The sequence below is a fragment of the Nerophis lumbriciformis genome, linkage group LG29 (genome assembly GCF_033978685.3).
Source record: "Nerophis lumbriciformis linkage group LG29, RoL_Nlum_v2.1, whole genome shotgun sequence".
NCBI classification, from domain to species: Eukaryota; Metazoa; Chordata; class Actinopteri; order Syngnathiformes; family Syngnathidae; genus Nerophis; species Nerophis lumbriciformis.
Window position 1 is genome coordinate 1,057,808 of NC_084576.2, and position 25,532 is coordinate 1,083,339.

At 39.5% G+C, this 25,532-nt stretch overlaps 1 protein-coding gene across 1 annotated transcript in view; it reads left to right on the forward strand.

Annotated features, from left to right (window-relative positions):
* Positions 1-6,886: 6,886 nt before the first annotated feature.
* Positions 6,887-25,532, forward strand: part of fkbp16 (FKBP prolyl isomerase 16) — a 179,870-nt gene continuing 161,224 nt past the window's right edge. Inside the window, exons 1-3 of the mRNA XM_061924413.1 lie at positions 6,887-7,624; positions 11,523-11,692; positions 20,167-20,255. Of these exons, the coding sequence (XP_061780397.1) occupies positions 7,207-7,624; positions 11,523-11,692; positions 20,167-20,255 (677 nt within the window). The 5' untranslated portion in view covers positions 6,887-7,206. The remainder of the gene's footprint in view (positions 7,625-11,522; positions 11,693-20,166; positions 20,256-25,532) is intronic.

Sequence of the window (25,532 nt, forward strand, 5' to 3'; positions counted from 1 at the left end):
TTCGTTTTGTTTTTGTTCAATCATAGATGGGCTATGACTTAAAGTTTAATTGCTTTGTAGATGCACTGAGATTAATTCTAATTTCATTGTGTTCTTAATAGTGTTTTTAAAACTGCACTCATTTTTTTTCCTCCAATTTTTTACTAACTTGAAGTGTTTTGTCAAGAGGATTAGTTGTGATATGTACATTTTCAGAATATCCTTGTTCTGTTTTGGGCCAAAATAAAACAAAGAAAACAATCTGAAGTTGTCGTAGTTGTATTTTTAAGTTATTATGCCATGATTTTACCCATCGGGCCCATGTGGGAATAGATTTTCCTCCAAGCGGTCCCTGAGCTAAAATGAGTTTGACACCCGTGTTGTAACACAAGTAATAGTAAAAAAAAAAAAAAAAACCTGCAAGTTGTAATACGATAAAAATTAATTTACAGCGTTAAGTCAGTTGTTGCCAGTAATATGTTCCAAAAAGCCGAAGAACAACAAATCTTATAAAAACCAAAGGCATTTTTCCCTGGAGAAATAATGTAAATCGCAATAATGTGTTCCAGACCTTGTGCATTATATCATTTATAATTACAGTTTAAAATGCAAAAAACAAATGTGAAATAACTATAAATGACGAATTAAATGGATTAATGAACATTCAACATCACTGTGTCAAACTCATTTTAGATCGGGGGCCACAAGGAGAAAAATCTAGTCCCAAGTGGGCCGGACTGGTAAAATCACGGCACGATAACTTACAAATAAAGACAACTTCAGATAGTTTTCTTTGTTTAAAAATAGAACAAGCACATTCTGAAAATGTACAAATCATAATGTTATTGTTTTTTTACACTTACATGTTACGGTTAACAGTATTCTATCTTTATTTGTCATTATTTATACTTTCTGAATAAATTATGTGATAATGTTCATCAGTCAATTTATTGGTGTTAATTTTCAATCTATCAAGGTAAAAAAATTATATCACAATCAAATTACAGTATTTATGTAGTTTGCTCATTTTTCTTGACTGGTGCACTAACGTCATGTGGTTTATTTTGTACATATGTAGCATCATCTACAAAGATACAAATGATTGCTATTGCGACATCTAGTGGACACATTTAGAACAGCAGTTTCTTTCATTCAAAAATGTTGGCTCATTTTTATACTTAGCAAACTCATCACGCGGGATCAGGCCCGCGGGCCGTACGTTTGACACCTCTGCTTTAACTTCTATCGAAGACAAAGGCAAAGACGGCGATGAGTGGAGGACTAGGGCAAGGGGAGGGCCATGTGGACGTCAACTTCATACTTTGCTACAAGTTGTTTCTTGAATTCAATAGTGTGTGTGTTTACATTCTTTATTACTTGGATTATTTTGCAGTTGTACTCAATTTAAAAAAAATATAGAAATTGAGTCACCAATGCGTGGGATTTCTTGTTTAGACACCTGATTTGGGGGAATAATACGCAGGCAAACAGATTAGTTTGTTACATGCAATTTTGGGCTGGGTGATAATTGACATGGTACACCAAAACTGGAGCAAATTGTTTGTCAAAAACGCATCATACAAAAAGTAGGGCGTAGACGTACAAAAACAGAGGTACAGCTGATCAAGAATACATTTCGTAATCATATATATATATTTTTTTAACTTTACAAACCGTAAAACTACAGGAAATGTGTTAAGTTACAGGAATAAAGTCATAAAACTCCAAGAATAAAGTTTGAATATTACAAAAAGGGGAAACAATACAATTGTGTCCTACTGTAAGATTTCAACAAACAACTAAAGGGTTACCATTACAACAAAGAAGTCGTAATGTTACAATATTAAAAATTGTAAAACATAAAGTCATACTGTTATTTTACAACAAAAAAGTTGGAATGTTACAATATTAAAGTCATAAAACAACAACAATCTAATGTTTAAGTAACAATAAAAAAAAAGTAATGTTAGAGGGAAAAAAATTGAATTAAGGAGAAACATTATGAGAATATTGTCCCAATATACCAGCTGAATGTGGACATTCCATTTTTGTCCCCTTGCCAAAAAAAACCCCAAAAAGCAAAATATTGTGCAGATTTCCCCACTATCAGCCTGAGTCAAGTGCCAAAATGACTTAGAAATGATACAACAAAGAATAACAAAAATAATGAATGAAAAAATAAGCAAACTACAAAGTGGTTTCCGACCAGGCATGGGCACTCGAGAAAGGATACTCAATTTAAGAATTATATGTGAGAGAATGTTAAAGACCAATATGTTTATATTTGCTTCATAGGCTATACCAGGGGTGTGCACACTTTTTCTGCAGGCGAGCTACTTTTCAATTGATCAAGTTAAAGTGATCTACCTCATTCATATATCCATCCATCCATCCATTTTCTACCACTTGTCCCTTTCGGGGTCGTGGGGGGTCCTGCATGGAGCCTATCTATATCATTTATATTGTAGTATTCCAGGAATGTAGGCTCATAGTTCTTCTTTGTTGGTCTTGTCTTTATTGCACAAGATGCGATACAACCACACCGCAAACCCTAATGTGCGTCTCCACTCTTTTCCCGGCAATACTCGAACGCTTTACTTCCTATAATCAATGTCATTTCCCTATCTCTCCCCGGAAGTCCCGCCCCTCAGCCAAAGTCATTGGCTAACACCTCGTAGACAGCCGCTACAATATTGATCTATTTATGAAAGCGAGGTTTTTGTTGACAAGTTGAATGTGAGGAACTGGCATGGCTGCCGTTTGTGTGACCCCAAGATGCAAGAACCAGGAGAGCGATGAGTAGGTAAGAGGAGTTTTAATCTCATGTAACAAAAAATAAAGCAGTCTTGCATAAATGTTCCAAACATAGAGTGTTATCATCGAGCACTAAGGAGTGCTCGAGACAAAGTATAAATAGGATACATGTTGATTGGCAGCAGGTGTGGACCGGCTGCCAATCAACGGCAGGTGAGGAACAAACAGGAAATCTAACAAAATAAGAGCACTGACAGGAAGTAAATACAAAAACAAGGAAACAAACAGAAATTAAGTGACAGATCGTCACATTAAATGTGTTTAAGGATATTACAAGCATGTTTAGCCCACATTTAGATTCCTTTCTTTCATGAAGACAAGAATATAAGTTGGTGTATTACATGATTCTGATGACTTGCATTGATTGGAATCAGACAGTAGTGCTGATAACATCCGCATTTTCAAATGGAGGAGAAAAAAAGTCCAATACTACATGAAAGCGGTTGGTTTTTGACATCTTATTTGTCCAGTTTCCATACTTTTTTTTATACACTATACAAGAAATACATTGGCGGCAAACTCCGTAGCTTGCTAGCTTGTGCACTCCAGCTATCTGAGACTCTTATTTTGTTAGCACAGGTAGGATAAAGCTGCGCTTTTATTGTGAAGACAAGAACTGTGCGGTCGGTCTTTAGAGTTTTGACGGCAGGTACGGTGCGAGAGTCTGTCGAAATAAAAAGTGTTTCTCGCCTTCCTGTCGGTCATTTTTTCTTAATAATGAGCTGGCAGCAGCCAGACCCTCGGGTGCTGTGAATGTCAATAAAGTGACAAAAGTGACGTCATAGTGTAGATTGATGATCGCAAATTTTTAGGTCTATTTTTTAAATGCCTGGCTGGCGATCGACTTATGACACACCCTCCACCATCGACTGGTAGCTCGCGATCGACGTAATGGGCACCCCTGGACTGTACCAAAGCTTTTGATAGTCAAACACTCCAAAATGACCGAATGTCTGCCAGAAATTGCCACATGTGGGAAAGACCTACAAATCATCACAAAGATGTATTGGGAACTAACAGCTGTCATAAGAACTGATTGGGGAACGACCAAAACATTTAATATTAAAAAAGGAGTAAGACATGGTTGTGTATTGTCACCATGTCTGTTTAATTTATATACCGAAAACATTTTCAGAGAAGTCAAGGACATGGCAGGTTCATCTATAGGAGGTCTCAACATAAACAACCTATGATATGCTGAGGATACATTCTTGTAAGCAATAAACACAAATAACCTCAAACAACTACTAATTGTACTGAATGATGAAGGTAAACCATATGGAATGGAAATTAACGTTAAAAAAAAACCCAAAGCAATGCTAGTGAGTATAAAACAACTTAAATAATCCTTAAAATAGATAGCAGACCTATAGAACAAGTATCAAATAGGATATATCTTGGTCAGATGCACTTTGAAAATGGAAGAACTGACGATGAAATTAAAAGAATTGAAATTGCTAGGAAATCATATGAAAATATATCAAAACTACTAAAATCACAAAAATGTAATATTGAAACAAATAAAATAATGCTAAAATGCCATGTGTGGTCTACCCAACTGTGTGCATCTGAAACATGGACCTGAACTAAAATAAAGGGAAGCATTTAAGTTCTGGTTATACAGAAGAATGTTAAAAGTCTCAAGGACAGATTATAAAACAAACACATTATAGAAACAATGAATTGTAAAAGTACAACTCAACACAATTAAAACACCATGTTATCAGGAAAGATGGTATACAGAGACAGCTGTTAGAAGGAAAAATGAATGGAAAGAGAGGACGAGGGAGACACTGAACAAGATGGACCACTAACATCAAAGAATGCGTTAGAAAGGCACAAGATCAAGAGCAATCGCAATCCATTGTATTAAACCTGCAAACTGCGAAGAAACATGATGATTACAAGAAAAAGTATCAGTGTTACGAAAGTATGTTTGTAAAAAAGTTGTATTGTTAAAAAAACATACAACTGACCTGTTAATTTATGTCAAATGTAACTTGTAATTTTATGAGGATGAAGCTGTGAATATTAAAGCATTAAGGAAAACAACATGTCCTAAAGTTGTGAGAAGAAAGCCGTGGACTCGAGAAACACAAATGAAGTTGCGCAAAGACAAAATAAAAGTTGTAATATTTTAGGAATCATGACATAGAGCTATGAGAATGAAGTCTTACATTTATGAGAAAATGAATGTAACACTACAAAACCAATCTTGGACCATAAAGTTTCTAAAAAAAACAAAGATTTGCTTTCGTTTTACAGAGGGAATGTAAAACTTCACAACACAACCTAATGTGCTGCCTTTTCTGGCTATATATTAACTAATTCAATATAATTACATATCTATTCCACAATACATGTAATACAAAATGTCAGTATGATTTAGTGTAGTTGTACACTACAATATTAAACACGTTTAGTACATATAGGCTCTCATAGTGTTAACTCATAAAATGTGAAATACTGTATATTCATTATTTCAGTGATTTTCAACCACTGTGCCGCGGCACACTAGTGTGCTGTGAGATACAGTCTGGTGTGCCGTGGGAGATTATCTAATATCACCTATTTGGGGTAAAAAAATATTTTTTGCAAACCAGTAATTATAGTCTGCAAATGATGTGTTGTTGTTGAGTGTCGGTGCTGTCTAGAGCTTGGCAGGGTAACCCTGTAATACTCTTTCATATCAGTAGGTGGCAGCCGGTAGCTAATTGCTTTGTAGATGTCTGAAACAGCGGGAGGCAGTGTGCAGGTAAAAAGGTTTCTAATGCTTAAACCAAAAATAAACTAAGGTGAATGCCCCTAAGAAAGGGCATTGAAGCTTAGGGGAGGCTATGCAGAACAAGACTAAAACTGAACTGGCTACTAAGTAGACAAAAACAGAATGCTGGACGACAGCAAAGACTTACTCTGGAGCAGAGATGGCGTCCGCAATGTACATCCGAACATGACATGACAATCAACAACGTCCACGCAAAGAAGGATAAAAACAACTGAAATATCCTTGATTGCTAAAACGTAGTAGATACGGGAAATATCGCTCAAAGGAAGACATGAAACTGCTACAGGAAAATACCAAAAAAAGAGAAAAAGCCACCAAAATTGGAGCGCAAGACAAGAACTAAAACACTACACACAGGAAAACAGCAAAAAACTCCAAATAAGTCAGGGGGTGATGTGACAGGTGGTGACAGTACACCTACTTGCTTGGTTATGCTTTAAATTCATATCCAACAATTGCGACAACCACTTTTTTCTGTCAACTGAGTTTCGTTGTTTAATGATTTCTGCTGGTGGTGTGCCTCCGGATTTTGTCAACACAAAAAATGTGCCTCGGCTCAAAAAAGGTTGAAAATCACTGCATTATTTGACATACAAAAACTCTTATTTGAATCCCTGACTGCTTTCTTCCACAGCCACTCTGTCAATAGTTGAGTATGTATTTGCTAGTTGTACATTACTACACCTCTGAGGTTGTTCTGCCCTGTTTTGATCACATAAAAAGCTGACTGGGCCACTTTTTTTTTTTTTTTCCAAACTGTTCCTTCCCTGAGAACACAAAGTGCAAAACTGCATGACCAAGCAAACGATTTAAAAGTACAATAACACCAATGGCTCCCAGCCAGACGACATATTATATTTAATAATGCTCTCCTTCATAATGAGACCAATTATCCAACACTCTACGTTACTTGAGGTTCTGTCTCTCTTTTCATGCGGGAGCCTTTTAGTCATAGCTGATTCTGAACAAACTCCCTGTGTGAAATATTTTTTTTATGCCGACACGTACAGTATGTGCGAGGCTGCATCATTTCCTGACGCTGTGCAAACATGACTTCACTCTGACGTCAGGAGGCTTTAACATGCAAACCTATGATGAATTGCGTATTCATCCATGTCATATAAACACTGCATGTAATAAAATAAATTAATCACCAAATGTGTTTATGTTCCCTGACATCTTATTGGTCGAATGCATTCATGGAAACAGTATTATAGGGCACAACGGTGAAGTCATTAAGAAGCTTACAGACGTTCGGACAGATTAGGTTTTTCTCTTCTAATCCCTCAGATTAGCGCCGCACAAGCCTGCTGCCTGAGAGTGTTTTGTCGTTCTGCCCCGTTTCTTTACATTGATCTTTTTTGTGTGTGTGTCTTTGCAGCATAACTCGAGGATGTGGTGGACACCAACAAGGGGAAAAGGAGGTCAAAGTGCATTCTGACTGCAGACTTTTTAAAAAAAGAAGCTGCAGATGACGGCGGGATTTTGGGATGGCGTCTGGAATAATGAGATGATCATGGAAATAATCTAATGCTTTTGAAGGGGTGTAAGCGACAATTTGACTTACATCTGAGAGGGTCATCTGATTCCAGAGAGCCGATGGTGTCCACCGCTCTCTGAAAGAGGAAATGGAACCAGAGCCTTGTTGTGAGGAGCACAAGGTGGTGGACCATCAGATGAGAGACGGCACAGGGGAGCTCGCAGACCACGTCGTACACGGCGAGCTGCCCTGTGGTTCCGCCGAGGGATGCGATGAGCTGCGTACCAGCAACGTGGGGCATGAAGAAGACAGTAAGAACACCGAGACCACATCCTCCACTGATCCTGAAGGAAAAGGCACGAGGACGCCAAGATGCCAAGAACGGGCGAAGCTGAAAAAGACAAACAGCTGGAAGATGGTGCGATTCCAAGAGCCGTCCTTGGAGGACGATGTGCTGGAGAGAGACAGCTCAGGGGAGAGTCTCTTTCCAGAATATGCCCTGGAGGAGTGGACCACGACCTCCTTTGAGGAGCTGTTCATGAAAGAAGACTGGAAGGACATAACAGGTACCTAGCAGGCACAAGGCGTTGAAACATGTCCTTTAAAACTTACTTCGAAACAACGTTGCAAAATAGTTGTATTTGTAACGTTGATGTCTAATGTTGGATGACCTGACATTGAATAGCCGTCGTTAAAAAGCATGTTTGAATGTTGTATTTGTGTTGTTGAATATTGGTTGGGAAATGACTCAAAATCAGTGGTCAAGTCAACGTCAGAACCCCAAAAAGCATGTTGTTCCAACGGTAAATTTGAGTTGCTCAACGTCAGGACCTATGTCAACACGTTTTTAACGTTGTTTCAATGTCTTGTGCCTGCTGGGTAGGAGACCATACAACACTTCTGGGTTGGTACCCAGCAGGCACAAGACATTGATACGTTGATGATTACATACATGTCCTTTAAAACTGACTTTGAAACAACGTTGCTAAATAGTTGTATTTGTAAATTGAGGCAACGTTGATGTGTAACGTTGGATCTACCGTATTTTCCGCACCATAAGCCGCCCTGGGTTATAAGCCGCGCCTTCAATGAACGGCATATTTCAAAACTTTGTCCACCTATAAGCCGCCCCGTGTTATAAGGCGCATCTAACTGCGCTAAAGGAATGTAAAAAAAACAGTCAGATAGGTCAGTCAAACTTTAATAATATATTAAAAACCAGCGTGATGTGGGCGCGCATGGAGTCGTATATCAACATGGACGGAGCTGCGTGAAAAAAGCCACCCGGCCTTTTCGCGTAAACTTACCTTAACCACTCGCTCATCTTTTCTTCATCCATCCATCCCTTCGAGTTAGCTTTTATGATGACGCCGGCTGGAAAGGTCTCTTTTGGCAAGGTCTTCCTTTTGAATATCACCATGGGTGGAACTTTCTGGCCATTAGCATGGCAAGCTAGAACCACAGTGAAGGATGACTTCTCATTCCCTGTGGTGCGAATATTCACCGTACGTGCTCCCGTTGTATCCACAGTGCGGTTCACAGGAATATCAAAAGTCAGTGGAACCTCGTCCATGTTGATAATGTTCTCTGGCCGGATCTTTTTTCAGCTATCTTGTTTTTACAATATGCACGGAAAGTAGCCAGCTTTTCTTGAAAGTCTTTAGGCAGTTGCTGTGAAATAGTAGTCCGTGTGCGGATGGAGAGATTGCGTCTTTTCATGAACCGGAAACCTGTCGCTTAGTAGGAGCCATTTTGTGGTCTTTACAGATGTAAACACACAAAGGAAATGAAACGTAATATCCGCGCGCTTCTTCTTCTTCTACGGGGGCGGGTGGTTGCTTACAGTAGAAGAAGAAGCGCTTCCTCTTCTATGGGGGCGGGTGCTTACCTTGGCGGTTGCTTGCGTAGAAGAAGAAGCACTTCCTCTTCTACGGGGAAAAAAGATGGCGGCTGTTTACCGTAGTTGCGAGACCGAAGCTTTATGAAAATGAATCTTAATATTAATCCATTTATAAAGCGCACCGGGTTATAAGCCGCACTGTCAGTTTTTGAGTAAATTTGTGGTTTTTAGGTGCGGCTAATAGTGCGGAAAATACGGTACCTTGTTATTTGCGGGAAATAACCACATTTCAATGCTAAAATCAACGTCACAACATTGAATAAACGTCGTCAAAAAGTATGTCGTTTCATTGTTATATTTGTGTTGTAGAATATTGGTTGGGAAATGACCAAAATTCATTGGTCAAATCAACGTCAGAACCCCAAAAAGCATGTTGTTCCAACGTTAAGTTTGAGTTGTTCAACGTCAGGACCTTCTCGAAGTTGTTTCAATGTCTTGATCCTGCTAGGTAGACCATACAACACCTCTAGGTTGGTATGTAGTGTAGAATCAAAGCAAGCAGCAATGAAAGTCCGAGGACGACATAAAAACATTCAGCTTTGTACAGCTTGATAATCATATTTCAGTAGGGGTCCTCACTGCACCGGGGGGCGCTATTTTCTTTTTGCACGGACAAATAAATTCCTTTTCCGGTTTGCCTATGACATTTTTTTATTTATTTAGCTTTTATTTAACCAGGTAAAAATCCCATTGAGATCAAGGATCTCTTTTCTAAGGGAGACCTGGCCAAGAGGGCAGCAGCAAAGTTACATTAAAAAACAGTAAACAACACATAAAACATCACATTTACAACATTAAAACTTGCTCACATGACACATGTGCATACAGACAAGGTAGACTGCAATCCTTTCACAAAAACTTTAAACCTATTCAATGTAACAAGGGTTTGAAGTTTAATATTCGATTGTAGGTTATTCCAAGCCTTTGGTGCTGAAAACCTAAATGCTTTCTTGCCCAGTTCAGTTCTTACTTTGGGGACAACAAATTGCAGATCATTCATTGAACGAAGATTGTGACTTCCTTGTTTCTTTGTTAAAAGACAAGACAGATAAGATGGAGTGATACCCAGAATGGTTTTGTAGATGAAAACATACCAATGATTGAGGCGTCGAGCACATAAAGATGTCCAGTTAACCATTGAGTATAACACACAATGGTGAGTTAGTTGGTGATGAATGTCAGTGCCCCGTGGTACACACTATCCAGCTTGTGGAGACAACCAGCAGTAGCATTCATGTACAACACATCTCCATAGTCAATAACAGGTAAAAAGGTTGTTTCCACCTATTTCTGTTTCACAGTAAAAGAAAAGCAAGACTTGTTTCTATAATAAAATTCCAGTAAAAGTTTCAGGTTTTTTTTACAACATACTGAATGTGCTCCTTAAAACTCAAGTGGTCATCAATTAAAAATCCTAAATATTTAAAAGCAGATACTAACATAATTTGTTGCCCATTTCTTGTTCAAATGTTCTCACACAGTGCTGATCTTACAGTTTTTGATGTGTGACATCACCCGAGCCATCTGCGGAGCCTTACAATTTGTTTTTATTGATGTCCGCTGTAATATTAACACCATATTACAAATATTACATCTGTAATGGCTATGCTGATATTAAATAGCAGACAGCATTTATCCGGGCGGATGCAGTTTAGATGCAATGAAAAACTGGAGGAAGAGTTTTCTTCGAAGGAATTTTTTGACAAAAAAAAATGGAAACAAAACTTTTGATTGTCTCAAAGTTCATCCAAAATCTCTGTGGATTGATGGAAGGACTTTTAAATCCGAAGGACAAGACAGTTTGTGCCCTGACTGATATCCTGAGGAAGCTTGCTATTGTTCTGGACTATAGTGCCAATTGTGCAGAAAGTGAATCATTTGGCTTGCACAAATGAAGCGTGAAGAGGTTATTTATTATTTGCCTTTAATATACCTGCTTCATTCTATTTCATGTCATTCGTATTTCATTTGGGAGTTCGAATTAAGCCGACATTCTACATTTCCTTGGCTACTTTCTTAAATAAATATGTTTCTTTCTTCTTTTTACCATCAATGCACTTCAAAATGTTTTGTTCTTTTAATTTGTGAAGCAAATAAACAGTCTCCTCTTCATTAGAATTGTTGCTATGTTTTTATTAAATGGTATCTGCTTCCGGGTTGTATCCTGCCCATTGAGACGGGAGCATGCACGATACTAAGGGTCCTCTCCTTGCGCACACTCCCCTCGAGAGATCTGGTTTCCAATCGCCTAATCCGGGTGGGTTAGTCCGATTTTTCAAAAACCGAACACGATCGGATTAAGGTTTTCCCGTTGCTTATTTAGAGCCGAACTATTTGAGAAGTCGGACTAATTTAGAGAATGGACACATACTGACTGAAACATTGGTTGCACGCCAGGACAATAACCATAATGACATCTAGGGCACATGTCAACGTCTGGGACAGTCATGCCAATTGGGCTCATTACGTAATCATCATCAAGCTCCGCCCACATACCTTGATGACACAAAACAAAAAAACATCTTACCAACAGACTGACCTCTCCTCTCCTGCATGCACTTTAGATGACCGACTCTTGAGGAAGAAGGTGCTGGAGCTGGCAACTCCCGACGCCCAGAGGCCCACCTGGGGCCAGGAAATCACAGTGAAGATGCAGGGTGTCTTGGAGGACCGTACTGTGGTGGAGAAGGACTGCAAGTTGGTGTTTGTTATTGGTGAAGGAGACACAAGCCAGGTAAGGACAACAGTCCGCATTAACCTACCACACGGTTAAATGTCGATATTTGTGCGCTGTAGTGTAACAAAGCGGTCCTATTATGCAAAACCAACTTTTTTTTCACCCATTGGTACCTGTTTTTGTGTATTTGGGATCCATTGAGGCATGGCGGAAATATTTATAAAACAATGTTTCCTTCTTCCAAATATGTTTTTAAATGTGTCGTTTTGCATTAGAAACTTTAGGGACGTATTTTGCCTTAGTTACTGTACGCCAGCGGATATCTCCAAATATGGCAGAGGTTAACTCAGAGAGCTTTGCGCGAGTCTGACATTTTTATTTAGTTGTAGTCCAAAGTGGTTGTGATAAGTTCCTTCTTTTACTCTATCTTGTTGTGGGGCAGACTGGATCCAGCCATCCATCCATTTCTACCGCTTGTCCCTATCGGGGTGGCGGGGGGTGCTGGAGCCTATCTCAGCTGCATTCGGGCGGAAGGCGGGGTGCACCCTGGACAAGTCGCCACCTCATAGCAGGATCGTGCATGCCAAAATCCTCTGCTGTTGCCATTTCTAATAAAAAGTAGCGTATAGTTCTAACTTATATCTGCCAGTAGGGTTGATGTGGCTCTTGAAGCAACTTGAAGGTTCCAGGTTCGATCCCCGCTTCTGCCATCCTAGTTACTTACTGCTGTTGTGTCCGTAGGCAAGACACTTTACCCACCTGTGCCACCCACACTGGTTTAAACGTAACTTAGATCATGGGTTCCACTATGTAAAGTGCTTTCAGTCACTAGAGAAAAGCGCTATATAAATATAATTCACAATTCACAGTAGACTCTACAAACGGGCTGACTGGTTGGAGACGCTGTCCTGGAAGTGGACTTTGGCATGTAGATAAGACCGCCCCTAAAATGGTGCATCCTGAAGAGACGGTCATAAAGTGGCCTGAAAAAGTGGTCTGTAAAACAAAATCTATGCAACTTTTTGACCAAACACTACCATTACATGTTATGTACACCACAAGGTGTTTGAAATGTAGAAATAAAATCATTATATGACCATTTTAAATGTGTAAAAATATGTTTAATGGTAATGCATGTGACAAAGTTACATTCAGGTACCCTACCACAAGCTTCAATAGAAAGAAATAAAACTGGTATTCCCTAGAATCCTTGCCCTAAAAAGGGCAGCTGTTGCTTTGATCATTTCCAGGTAAAATGGGGTTTTATGGTTAGTACAGGAAATCATTGAAAGAAACTAGGCCAAGCTTTCATTTCAAGTGCATGACCGTAAACCGTATGTTTACTTGTGTGAATTGAATCATTTTTCATCTTTACTCATCTGCTGCACTTTCCAAAAATCTGGCGGTCGGCTATTAAGCTAGTTAGCTAAGTACCCTGACTAACTGTGTACCTATATACAAAACAAATTAGCTGTTAGCTACAAAGCTTATTAGCGACCTACCTTTAAAGTACCTTGGTACGGCCCGACTGAATTACCTTCACTTTATCCTTCCTACCAGCCAAATTGTTGTAGCTATAGTACCTAGCCTACCTATCTGTTTATCTATCGAGCTAGGTAGCACTTTTATACCACCAACCAAAACAACAAGTTTACTACCACCTTTTTAGCAACCCAATTAGCTAGTTACTTACCTATCTACCTATATACTTATTTAGTGCAATCAGTTAGCTGCCAAGCTAATAAACTACAGATTTTTATAGATGTCTTAAGGAACCTACTTACAACCAAGCTAGCTAGCGGTACATTTTAATCTATCTATTAACTGTTTATCTCTCCATTTACCCATCGTGAAGTTGCCAACTGAAATACATATACATAACTCGAGTGTTTAAACTCTACGGGTGTGTTGAAAATAAATGATTGTCTTTTGTAATTGTTCCAAGTTAGCCACAGTGAGACAGTCGCACAATGATTCAGCTTATTGTTCACATTGGCCGAGGTTGGAACGCACGCTTTCTGCATCAAAAAGGCATTATTACACCATCTGTGATTAACAGAGATGGTGAATTTTGCTGTTGTATTCTCTTATTGGTGACAGAGCAGGAAAGGGTTGGCAATAACCTCACCATTAAATTTGATATACGATGTCATTTGTTAATTAAAAAAAATACTTTTTAATCATACATTAAAATGGGTTGTATTATGATTTTTTTTCTACATTTAAAACACTCCCCTGTGGTCTACATAACATTTAATAGTGGTTCTTTTGGTCAAAATTTGTCACAGATTAGGTTATACTGACCGTCTTCAAGCCGCTTTCTGACCATCTCTTCAGGATGCGCTGTTTTGTGTGTGGTCCTATATATGTGCCTCCACTTCGACTGTGTCTTTTCCACACTATCATTGTAGTCGGGTTTAGAACATCCAAATGGAGTTTACTGAGAGATGAAAGTTTGTCTGCCCTACAACAAAAGGATAGAGAAAAAGAAGAAACATATCAACTACACCAGTGTTTTTCAACCACTGTGCCGTGAGATACAGTCTGGTGTGCCGTGGGAGATTATGTCGTTTCACCTATTTGGGTTAAAAAATATTTTTTGCAAACCAGTAATTATAATTCGCAAATAATGTGCCGTTGTTGAGTGCCTGTGCTGTCTAGAGCTCGGAAGCGTAACCCTGTAATACTCTTCCATATCAGTAAGTGCAGCAGGTAGCTAATTGCTTTGTAGATGTCGGAAACAGCGGGAGGCAGCGTGCAGGTAAAAAGGTGTCTAAAGCTTTAACCAAAAATAAACAAAAGGTGAGTGCCACAAAAAAGGCATCAAAGCTTAGGGAAGGCTATGCAGAACGAACCTAAAACTGAACTGGCTACAAAGTAAACAAAAACAGAATGCTGGACGACAGCAAAGACTTACTGTGGAGCAAAGACGGCGTCCACAATGTACATCCGTACATGACATGACAATCAACAATGTCCACACAAAGAAGGATAGCAACAACTGAAATAGTCTTGATTGCTAAAACAAAGCAGGTGCGGGGAACAGCGCTCAAGGGAAGACATGAAACTGCAACAGGAAAATACCAACAAAACAGGAAAAGCCACCAAAATAGGAGCGCAAGACACTACACACAGGAAAACACCAAAAAACTCAAAATAAGTCACGGCGTGATGTGACAGGTGGTGACAGTACTTTGAGACAAGTATAATGATGCATGGTTGGTTATGGTTTAAATTCATAACCAACTACTGTTTATTGTCAATATCGAGTTACATTTTTTAATGGTTTCTGCTGGTGGTGTGCCTTCGGACTTTTTCTATGAAAAAAATGTGCCTTGACTCAAAAAAGGTTGAAAAACACTGAACTACACCGTCGGAATACAACTCGCGCAAAGCACTTTGGGTAAATTTATGCCATATATGGTGATATCGGCTGATGTTACCGCTGTGAAAGAAAGTGACAGGACAGAGCAAATTCCAAAAGACTGGTTTGGAGGATGTATGAAGGAAGGCAAGATTATTTTCTAAATATCGCCGCATCTCCTCCATGGTTTGATTTCAAATTTTCCGAACTTATGCAGATCCCAAATACACAACAGCAGGTACCAATAAGTAAGAAAAGAAAAGGTTTTGCATCACAGTGGCATTATATAGAATAGGACTTACACTGGACGCATGCTTTTTTGTAAATATGGGACAATTAATTTTGAAGGGATGGTTAGCAACCTTAATTTGTAGGGTTGCTCAAAATATCGATTCACTTTCGAAATCATAATTCTCACTTATTCTGATTTTAAATCTATTCACAATTTTCAAAAATCTAATAAAAAACAAAATAAGACGTTTTTAGGCCATTGCTGTGTTTACTCTCTGCGCGTATACGTCGTACATCAGCAGCCAAGAGGAGCTTATATAACCTGTGACCTTTTTGAAAAGGTTTTATCTTTTTTAAACCAGATAAAGTTTTGTGAAAATCGATTCTGGATCGAATCGTTACTCTAAGAAATAGAATTGAATGGTGAGTTGTTGCAAGATTCCCATCCTTACTAATCTGTTTGCTGCCAAACTAATTAGCTATCTACCTATTATGATTCCCGGGCGCAGCCACCGCTGCTGCCCACTGCTCCCCTCACCTCCCAGGGGGTGATCAAGGGTGATGGGTCAAATGCAGAGAATAATTTCGCCACACCTAGTGTGTGTGTGACAATCATTGGTACTTTAACTTTAACTTTAACTTTAACCTACCAACCGACTTTGTTCATTAGTTCAGCTAACATCCTTGCATGCTGCTGAACATACTAATTTCAGTGCATCTGTAAAATATTAAGTGTTTCACATTTTTCACATTTTGTTATCTTACAGCCTTATTCCAAAATAAAATTAATTCATTTTTGTCCTTAAAATTCTACAGACAATACCCAATAATGACACTGTGAAAAGTTTATTCAATTATTTTTGTGCAAATTAAAAAAAAAAAAAATTAAAAAAAAGACAAAAAAAAAATCACATACACAGTACAGGCCAAAAGTTTGGACACACCCTTTCCTCATTCAATGGGTTTTCTTTATTTTCATGACTATTTACATTGTAGATTGTCACTGAAGGCATCAAAACTATGAATGAACACATGTGGAGTTATGTACTTAACAAAAAAAGGTGAAATAACTGAAAACATGTTTTATATTCCATTTTTTTCAAAATAGCCACCCGTTGCTCTGATTACTGCTTTGCACAATCTTGGCATTCTCTCCATGAGCTTCAAGCACACCTGTGAAGTGAAAGCCATTTCAGGTGACGACCTTTTGAAGCTCATTGAGAGAATGCCAAGAGTGTGCAAACTTTTGGCCTGTACTGTTCATAAGTATTCACAACCTTTGCTCAATACTTTGTTGATGCACCTTTGGCAACAATCACAGCCTCAAGTATTTTTGAATACGATACCACAAGTTTGGCACACGTATCTTTGGGCAGTTTCACCCATTCCTCTTTGCAGCACCTCTCAAGCTGCCAAAGTGGCATCAACAAAGTATTGAGCAAAGTCTCTAAATGCTTATGTACATGTCATATTTTTTTAGGTTTTTATTTTTTTTAATTTGCAAAACTAAGACAACCCAAAAAACTTCACATTGGGCCCCATTCAGCCACTGTTCTTAAAAACACATTTTGTTCGTAGACCCACTTACGAAGTTTTTTAAGAAGATTTTTGTATTCACCAATGTTTTCTTAGCTGGGATTAGTTCGTAGGTAAGTACAAAATCTACGGGTGCTCCAGAGCACTTTTAGGGTGGCCTATTTGTTCTAAAGTGTGACAAGTTGCACATAATCACGTTTCATCAAACATATATTAACGTTGTTGCCCTAGGGTGAACTGGGTGTAACACATGGCACACTGACAAAGCTTAACCTATTGTTACTATAACAATCTACAAGGTTAATGTAGGTTGCTTATCTTTCTCCCCCTCCCTTTTTCTGCATTCTTTCGTATCTCAAGTTATCATTACGTATATGTATTGTTGCATTTGAACAACTGTATTATTGATAATAAAGGTAAAGTATTGGTAGTGTTCTTTATCAATAGCGCTATTTCTATTGGTATTTGTATTGATCCATTTGTAGTGTAATAATGCTCATTGTCATTTCTGTATTATTTTTTTTTTCGCTAACTGCTTATTTGCTATTACTTTTACCATCATATTTGTACATGTCGTATTTGCTGATGTTGCTCTATTGTTGTTGTTGTTGTTGTTTTTGTCTCTCTGTCTAATCCACCTCTTGTCCCCACAATTTCCCCCTCTGTCTTCTTTTTTTTCTCTTTCTATCCCGTCCTGCACTAAATGATAATAATATAAATACATTTAATAAAGTCAAATACAAATAAGGCAACGAGAGAAGTATCCTACACTTCTCTTTTGTAAAGTAAATCTGAACAGCCGACATGGGCATCTACATCAACTACAGGTAAAAGCCAGTAAATTAGAATATTTTGAAAAACTTGATTTATTTCAGTAATTGTATTCAAAAGGTGTAACTTGTACATTATATTTATTCATTGCACACAGACTGATGCATTCAAATGTTTATTTCATTTAATTTTGATGATTTGAAGTGGCAACAAATGAAAATCCAAAATTCCGTGTCACAAAATTAGAATATTACTTAAGGCTAATACAAAAAAGGGATTTTTAGAAATGTTGGCCAACTGAAAAGTATGAAAATAAAAAAATATGAGCATGTACAATACTCAATACTTGGTTGGAGCTCCTTTTGCCTCAATTACTGCGTTAATGCGGCGTGGCATGGAGTCGATGAGTTTCTGGCACTGCTCAGGTGTTATGAGAGCCCAGGTTGCTCTGATAGTGGCCTTCAACTCTTCTGCGTTTTTGGGTCTGGCATTCTGCATCTTCCTTTTCACAATACCCCACAGATTTTCTATGGGGCTAAGGTCAGGGGAGTTGGCGGGCCAATTTAGAACAGAAATACCATGGTCCGTAAACCAGGCACGGGTAGATTTTGCGCTGTGTGCAGGCGCCAAGTCCTGTTGGAACTTGAAATCTCCATCTCCATAGAGCAGGTCAGCAGCAGAAAGCATGAAGTGCTCTAAAACTTGCTGGTAGACGGCTGCGTTGACCGTGGATCTCAGGAAACAGAGTGGACCGACACCAGCAGATGACATGGCACCCCAAACCATCACCCAACCATGCAAATTTTGCATTTCCTTTGGAAATCGAGGTCCCAGAGTCTGGAGGAAGACAGGAGAGGCACAGGATCCACGTTGCCTGAAGTCTAGTGTAAAGTTTCCACCATCAGTGATGGTTTGGGGTGCCATGTCATCTGCTGGTGTCGGTCCACTCTGTTTCCTGAGATCCAGGGTCAACGCAGCCGTCTACCAGCAAGTTTTAGAGCACTTCATGCTTCCTGCTGCTGACCTGCTCTATGGAGATGGAGATTTCAAGTTCCAACAGGACTTGGCGCCTGCACACAGCGCAAAATCTACCCGTGCCTGGTTTACGGACCATGGTATTTCTGTTCTAAATTGGCCCGCCAACTCCCCTGACCTTAGCCCCATAGAAAATCTGTGGGGTATTGTGAAAAGGAAGATGCAGAATGCCAGACCCAAAAACGCAGAAGAGTTGAAGGCCACTATCAGAGCAACCTGGGCTCTCATAACACCTGAGCAGTGCCAGAAACTCATCGACTCCATGCCACGCCGCATTAACGCAGTAATTGAGGCAAAAGGAGCTCCAACCAAGTATTGAGTATTGTACATGCTCATATTTTTCATTTTCATACTTTTCAGTTGGCCGACATTTCTAAAAATCCCTTTTTTGTATTAGCCTTAAGTAATATTCTAATTTTGTGACACACGGAATTTTGGATTTTCATTTGTTGCCACTTCAAATCATCAAAATTAAATGAAATAAACATTTGAATGCATCAGTCTGTGTGCAATGAATAAATATAATGTACAAGTTACACCTTTTGAATGCAATTACTGAAATAAATCAAGTTTTTCAAAATATTCTAATTTACTGGCTTTTACCTGTATATGATTTGCCTGAGAAGCTGAACAGGACACCAAAAAAAAAAAAAAAAAAAAAAAAATTAAGTGTGACAAGTTCCCTTACTTCTATTGTCTAATGTTACATTAATATCATAGATAGATAGATAGATAGATAGATAGATAGATAGATAGATGGATAGATAGGACAGACATATAGGAAAATTAGCAATATATAGACATTTCAAAATACACATACACACGCACACACGCACACACACACACACACACATGCACACACACACACACACACACACAATGGCAATGCCTTTGCTGCTACTGCAAGATGCCGCAGATCGTGCCCTGGGGAGGGAGCGCATATTTCACGACCATGTAGACCTATTTGCCCGAAGTGACGAATATTTATTTGAACCCTGCAGTCCCCCCTTTCTTAAACTTACATTTTGACACTATGTATTTCCCCCGCGGGATAATACGAATTTCTCTTCTGTAATCTGCTTGTGTTTTCTCCGTGTGTTTGATGTTTGGCTATTCCGCCCTTATATGGGGAATTAAGGGCGTTTACCTCTGCAAATTGGGGAAATAATGGTGTGTTTATATGCAAATTATGATAGACACGCACGCGCTAACCATTTAGCATTCAGCGACTTAAGAACAGCAGGTGGGAACAATTGGGCGGTTTAAGAACACGTCATGAATTTGAGTGGACTCCTCTTAGGAAATCGCTTAGGAAGAAAGATAAGAGGAAAAGTTTGGAACTTATTGCTGAATGGTGCTCATTGTCATTAAAGGGTATTGTGTGTAGAATTTTGAGAACAAAAAGAATGGAAAAAGGCTGTAAAATGCCAAAAGGTGGAACAAGTGTGACACTGCGAATACTTTCCGGATGCACTGTACCTACTCCTCTGATTATCAAGATGTTTATCTATTTGTCTGTCTATGCTGCAACGTAATAGTCCTTGTTGGGAGTGCACTTGTTGTCCAGTAACACACTGCTGTAATGTGTGTGCAGGCGCTGGAGGAGTGCGTGCTGTCCATGCACAGGGGCGAGATCACATTACTGCTGGCAGATTCACAGTACACATATGGGCTTCTGGGAAGGTAAGAATCCTGCAGCTGTTTATGGTCAACGCCACAGAGCCAGGACGGCACACTTTCTGCCTCTCGTCTTTTTTTTTTAAAAACCTTTTTCTATTGACAAATCGGGCCGACGCTCGGCCCCGCTGTACCTGTTGCTGTGGAGGCAGCCTGTTTTTCCAGGGCAGCGAGGTTAATGAACCATAAACAGGAACAGATGGCTTCCTCCGAGCCCCATTGAGAGGCGGCCTATGTTTGTAACCTCCCAACCTATAGGAGGACGCTGCTCACGTTACGACCAATGGCTTAGGTTTATAACCCCGACACCATTAAAAGGGCCAGTATAAACACACCCCACGTTGGTGTGACGCGAATAAAAACATTTGTTTAAATTGCAATGTTTACCTTAGATAACCTCGCCAGATTAGGTCATGGCAATAAAACATTGCTATGATGGCATAAGAACATACGAAAGAGCAAGGAATAAAGCTAAGCAGCCAGTTGGTGTTTGTTATATCTTCCTTGCTTGGTCATAAATGTCCTCTTTTTGCTTTTTCATTTCTAAAAGTGAAAACATCAAACCTGAGCATGTGTTCAAATGCATTAGAGCAGAGGAAACATGTTTAGGTGATTTCAAACACTGTGCCGTCTGCAATTTATGTGCTTGGAGTGCATGGCAACCCTTTGGTTTGTTGAATATAACACAACATGTTGCAGTAAGAGCTGAACTAAACCTGGAAATGTCAGTAAATGTGCTTTTTTTTTTTTTTTTTTTTTTTGCATAAAAGCACACAACAAAAACGGACGCAATTTGATGGTTGATAGTGCACGTGATAATTGCTGGCAACAATAGGCCCTTTTCCACTGCAGGAACTTTTCTGCAACTTCCCCCGGGTAAATAAAGTTCACTGTGGGTTTCCACCAAAAAGTACCTGGGTAGATTTAGTTCTTCCGGAACCATTCAAAGTTCCTCCTAGCTAGGTCGAACCTTTCCAAGCTTCCCGAAACCTGCCCGGGCTGTGCTGTCCAACACTGATTAGTTGAACACAGCTGGGGGCGTTCCTAAAACTTATTTTTCAAACCCACGACCCACGGTATATACCATCATTGGAATATACCTGTTTATTTTTTATTTATTTTGTATACAAAACCCAAAACAAGGGAAGTTGGCACGTTGTGTAAATGGTAAATAAAAACAGAATACATCCATCCATCCATCCATTTTCTACCGCTTATTCCCTTTGGGGTCGCGGGGGGCGCTGGAGCCTATCTCAGCTACAATCGGGCGGAAGGCGGGGTACACCCTGGACAAGTCGCCACCTCATCGCAGGGCCAACACAGATAGACAGACAACATTCACACTCACATTCACACACTAGGGACCATTTAGTGTTGCCAATCAACCTATCCCCAGGTGCATGTCTTTGGAGGTGGGAGGAAGCCGGAGTACCCGGAGGGAACCCACGCAGTCACGGGGAGGACATGAAAACTCCACACAGAAAGATCCCGAGCCCAGGATTGAACCCAAGACTACTCAGGACCTTCGTATTGTGAGGCAGATGCACTAACCCCTCTTCCACCGTGCTGCCTGGTATAACTTGCATCAAGTTCAATAATAAATAAAATAACTTGCATCAAGTTCAATGATAAATAAAACAAAAGTGTTATAACTTGTATCAAGTTCAATAATAAATCAAAAAGTGTTACAACTTGCATCAAGTTCAATAATAAATCAAATAAAAGTGTTATAACTTGCATCAAGTTCAATAATAAATCAAATAAAAGTGTTATAACTTGCATCAAGTTCAATAATAAATCAAATAAAAGTGTTATAACTTGCATCAAGTTCAATAATAAATCAAATAACTTGCATCAAGTTCAAAATAAATAAAATAAAAGTGCCACTTTGCAATCTTTGCAAAAAAAAAGGAGGAGCTATGCATTTGGCAAGACAGGGCAAGTGACAGCACTTTGCCCCGGGAGAGCCACCTTGCTTCACTGTGAAACACATACTTGCCAACCCTCCCGGATTTTCCGGGAGACTCCCGAAATCCAGCGCTTCTCCCGAAAACCTCCCAGGACAAATTTTCTCCCGAAAATCTCCCGAAATTCAGGCGTACCTGAGTGATGTGTCGACAGCATGTTTTCACGTCCTCTTTCCCAGTTTATTGTTAGACAGTTTAATTAACGTCCTCCCAGCACGGCAACAACACACAACAACAGCAGTCACGTTTTCGTCTACCGTAAAGCAGTTCGTCTGCCGTAAACAGCAATGTTGTGACACTCTTAAACAGGACAATACTGCCATCTAATGTACATGCATATGTGACATTAACATCTAGGGCTTTTAGAGAGTGCAGTGCACAACTGCGCACACAACAAGGAGAATACAATGATTTGCAAATCCTTTTCAACCTATATTCAAATGAGTAGACTGCAAATACAAGATATTTAATGTTCGAACTGAGAAACTTAATTTTTTTGGGCAAATAATCATTAACTTAGAATTTAATGGCAGCAACACATTGCGAAAAAGTTGGCACAGGGGCATTTTTACCACTGTGTTACATGGCATTTCCTTTTAACAACACTCAGTAAATGTTTGGGAACTGAGGAGACCATTCTTTTAAGCTTTTCAGGTGGAATTCTTTCCCATTCTTGCTTGATGTACAGCTTAAGTTGTTCAACAGTCCGGGGGTCTCCGTTGTGGTATTTTAGGCTTCATATTGCGCCACACATTTTCAATGGGAGACAGGTCTGGACTACAGGCAGGCCAGTCTAGGGGCGGCATGGCGTAGTGGGTAGAGCAACCGTGCCAGAAACCTGAGGGTTGCAGGTTCGCTCCCCGCCTCTTACCATCCAAAAATCGCTGCCGTTGTGTCCTTGGGCGGGACACTTCACCCTTTGCCCCCGGTGCCACTCACACCGGTGAACTGAATGACAGGTGGTGGTCGGAGGGGCCGTTGGCGCAAATTACCAGCCACGCTTCCGTCAGTCTACCCCAGGGCAGCTGTGGCTATGAAAGTAGCTTACCACCACCAGGTGTGAATGATTGATGGGTTCTACATGTAAAGCGACTTTGGGTACTTAGAAAAGCGCTATATAAATCCCAGTTATTATTATTATTATTATTATCTAGTACCCACACTCTTTTACTATGAAGCCACGCTGTTGTAACACGTGGCTTGGCATTGTCTTGCTAAAATAAGCAGGGGCGTCCATGATAACGTTGCTTGGATGGCAACATATGTTGCTCCAAAACCTGTATGTACCTTTCAGCATTAATGGTGCCTTCACAGATGTGTAAGTTACCCATGTCCTGGGCACTAATACACCCCCATACCATCACAGATGCTGGCTTTAGAACTTTGCTCCTATAACAATCCGGATGGTTCTTTTCCTCTTTGTTCCAGAGGACACGACGTCCACAGTTTCCAAAAACAATTTAAAATGTGGACTCGTCAGACCACAGAACACCTTTCCACTTTGGGATTGAAGAGCCGTAATATCATCACGTAAGCGACCGTAGATGGTGAAATCCCTAAATTCCTTGCAATAGCTTGTTGACAAATGTTGTTCTTAAACTGTTGGACAATTTGCTCACACATTTGTTCACAAATTGCCCCATCCTTGTTTGTGAATGACTGAGCATTTCATGGAAGCTGCTTTCATACCCAATCATGGCACCCACCTGTTCCCAATTAGCCTGTTCACCTGTGGGATGTTCCAATTAAGTGTTTGATGAGCATTCCTCAACTTTCTCAGTCTTTTTTGCCACTTGTGCCAGCTTTTTTGAAACATGTTGCAGGCATCAAATTCCAAATGAGCTAATATTTGCAAAAAATAAAGTTTACCAGTTCAAACGTTAAGTATCTTGTCTTTGCAGTCTATTCAATTGAATATAAGTTGAAAAGGATTTGCAAATCATTGTATTCTGTTTTTATTGACCATTTACACAACGTGACAACTTCACTGGTTTTGGGTTTTGTATTTCTATTACAACAAATTTGACAATGGAGAGAAAGAAGAACGAAAGGAGCTTCGGAAATGCTGGTCAGTGGAAACTATATGCAGTTTATTGTTGTTTTATTATTTGTTCAAACTTCATTTCGTTACGCGAAGCTACGAGAACTGGAAGGACTCTTTTTAAACGTATTTACAGAGGAGTATGAAGCCGGACGCGAAGCTGCTTACGACTGACTTCATTGGATGAATGTGGAAAAAAAGGAGGCAGCACACGAGTGGAAGGAAGGTAAATAACATCAAATATTAACTACTTACTTTATTACAAGTAGTCAGACACTCCATTTGTGTAATTATTAGCCTCAACACGAGTGGACAGAATGCTAACGCTAACAAGCTGTGTTCGTGTCGCCGCCATAGGATAAACACTGATATTTGTTATTTATATATTATTTATAGCTGAAATGGACCAAAGGGAATCGCTCGAAGCTCATGAATTCATCACGACTTTCTGACTGTTGGACATTGCAGACAAAAAGCTGACTTTTTATGAACAATTCTGTGCACTTTATTTGATAAATCGTATCGTTTTGTACATGATTGCTTTGTATTTCATTGACTTACTTTTTAGTCAAATAACTGTGACCTAATATTGTCTGTATATTCTCATGGTATCAGTATAAAAATATAGTCAACCACTCCTCCATACGTCATCAGCCTGATTTGTATAAACTACCCTGAACTTGTGATGGAAACACAAACCACACACTTCTACAGGGACCTATAGATCCAGGAACCTGAGGTTCCAGGAACTTGAGGTTACTGAGCTTTTGGTGGAAAAGGGCCTAATGTTCTCAACTTTGTGCTTTAAGAATGAGTGCTCACTTTTTTACATGGGGATTCTGTTAAATGGAAAATGACCTGATAGCAGTTTTTTTTGACTTTACATTATGCAGCTGAGATAGGTTCCAGCATCCCCCGCGACCCCGAACGGGACAAGCGGTAGAAAAATGGATGGATAGATGGATTATGAAAATGTTCAAAGGAGACCTATTATGATTTTTGTCTTTTTTGACTTATAAATGCTACAATGTTAGAGGGTCATGTCAAATAGTAAGGGCCACACATTTGGGCATGGGCTTGCATGTTAGTTTTGGATGCCTCTGACCGCTGTGTTTTGCAGCCTTTTAAAAAACAATTCTCCATTGTGACATCACAGTGAGGTAGGCGCACTTATTAGGGCATTAAGTAGAGATGGCAGGCCGATATTATCGGCCGATAAATGCGTTAAAATGTAATATCGGAAATTATTAGTATCGTTTTTTTTATTATCGGTAT